Source organism: Miscanthus floridulus, chromosome 18, assembly GCF_019320115.1.
Source record: "Miscanthus floridulus cultivar M001 chromosome 18, ASM1932011v1, whole genome shotgun sequence".
Taxonomy (NCBI): Eukaryota; Viridiplantae; Streptophyta; class Magnoliopsida; order Poales; family Poaceae; genus Miscanthus; species Miscanthus floridulus.
In genome coordinates, this window is record NC_089597.1 from 115,238,076 (window position 1) to 115,239,269 (window position 1,194).

Sequence of the window (1,194 nt, forward strand, 5' to 3'; positions counted from 1 at the left end):
GGCGCTTATCATCCTTTCACACCCATCAGAATGGATAACCGAGCTGGGTAGACGTGAGCCACAAGGCTAGGTGGAGTACGCGTCCTAAGTCCTCACCCTTGTAAAGCCGTCCCCTTTATCTATAAAAGGGGATGCACTTCCTCCAACAAAGAGAGACCGAACGACACAAGACACACACACAGTCAAGCTACTACCAAGCTCTTGGCCTCCTTTCGACCCTTCCATCAGAGACTTGGGACTTGTCCTCTCTTGATTGTTTGTATCCCCTACTACGAACCATTCACGGTGCTAATAACACGAGCAGCAACAAACTGGACGTAGAGATATTCAGCCCGAACCAGTATAAATCTTGTGTCCTTTAGCGCACCATCCGAGTCTAACACACATTACTATAAATTTACTTGCCGGTGCTTGTATGAAACACCGACAACGCCCAAGGTGCTCCGCCGTCCGTCGATGTCCCCCACCATGTCTGCATCGCTGAACATAGTAAGCTGCAGCCTACTTCCGCTGATCTTGGGGAAGACGATCCCATGATCCATCGTCCCCTTGATGTAGCGCAACAGTCGCTTCACTGCAGCCCAGTGATCCTCTCGGGGATCCTCCATGAAGCGGCCGACGTAGCCCACGGTGAACGCAATGTCCAGTCTCGTGTGTACTAGGTAGCGCAGACCACTGCCGATGCTCTGGTAGAGTGTTGCATCTACCTTTGCCATGGTACTGGCCTTCGTCAGCTTCAGCCACTCCTCCATTGGAGTCACGCACGGCTTGCACTCAGCCATGCCACTCCGCTCCAACAACTTTGAGGCATACGCGCTCTGGCCAAGCGTGAGCGCCTCCTTCCCCTATTTCACTTTGATGCCAAGATAGTAGGAGAGCGCGCCAAGATCGCTCATTCAAAAACAAGCCACCATCTCGCGCTTAAAGTTGTCGATGTCCTCCGCACACGCGTCGGTGATGATCAAATCATCCACATATATGCCGACAATGAGCTCCTCCTTCCCCCATCGCCGCATGTAGAGCACATGCTCGGTTACGCACCATGTGAACCCAAGCTCGGCCAGCATGGCGTCAAGCTTGGCGTTCCACGCTCGCGGGACCTATCGCAGCCCGTAGAGCGCCTTACGCAGTCAGAGCACCCTGTGCTCCGCTCCCTTGATGGTGAATCTCGGAGGTTGCCTAACAAAGATCGTC

At 53.7% G+C, this 1,194-nt stretch overlaps 1 protein-coding gene across 1 annotated transcript; it reads right to left on the reverse strand.

The window, feature by feature from the left end:
* Positions 1-269: 269 nt before the first annotated feature.
* Positions 270-782, reverse strand: LOC136524422 (uncharacterized mitochondrial protein AtMg00810-like). Its single transcript, XM_066517808.1, has 2 exons — positions 468-782; positions 270-311 (listed from the first exon to the last, which is right to left on the reverse strand). Exons 1-2 carry the CDS (start codon positions 780-782, stop codon positions 270-272), a joined length of 357 nt encoding a protein of 118 aa, XP_066373905.1.
* Between the last annotated feature and the right edge of the window lie 412 nt (positions 783-1,194).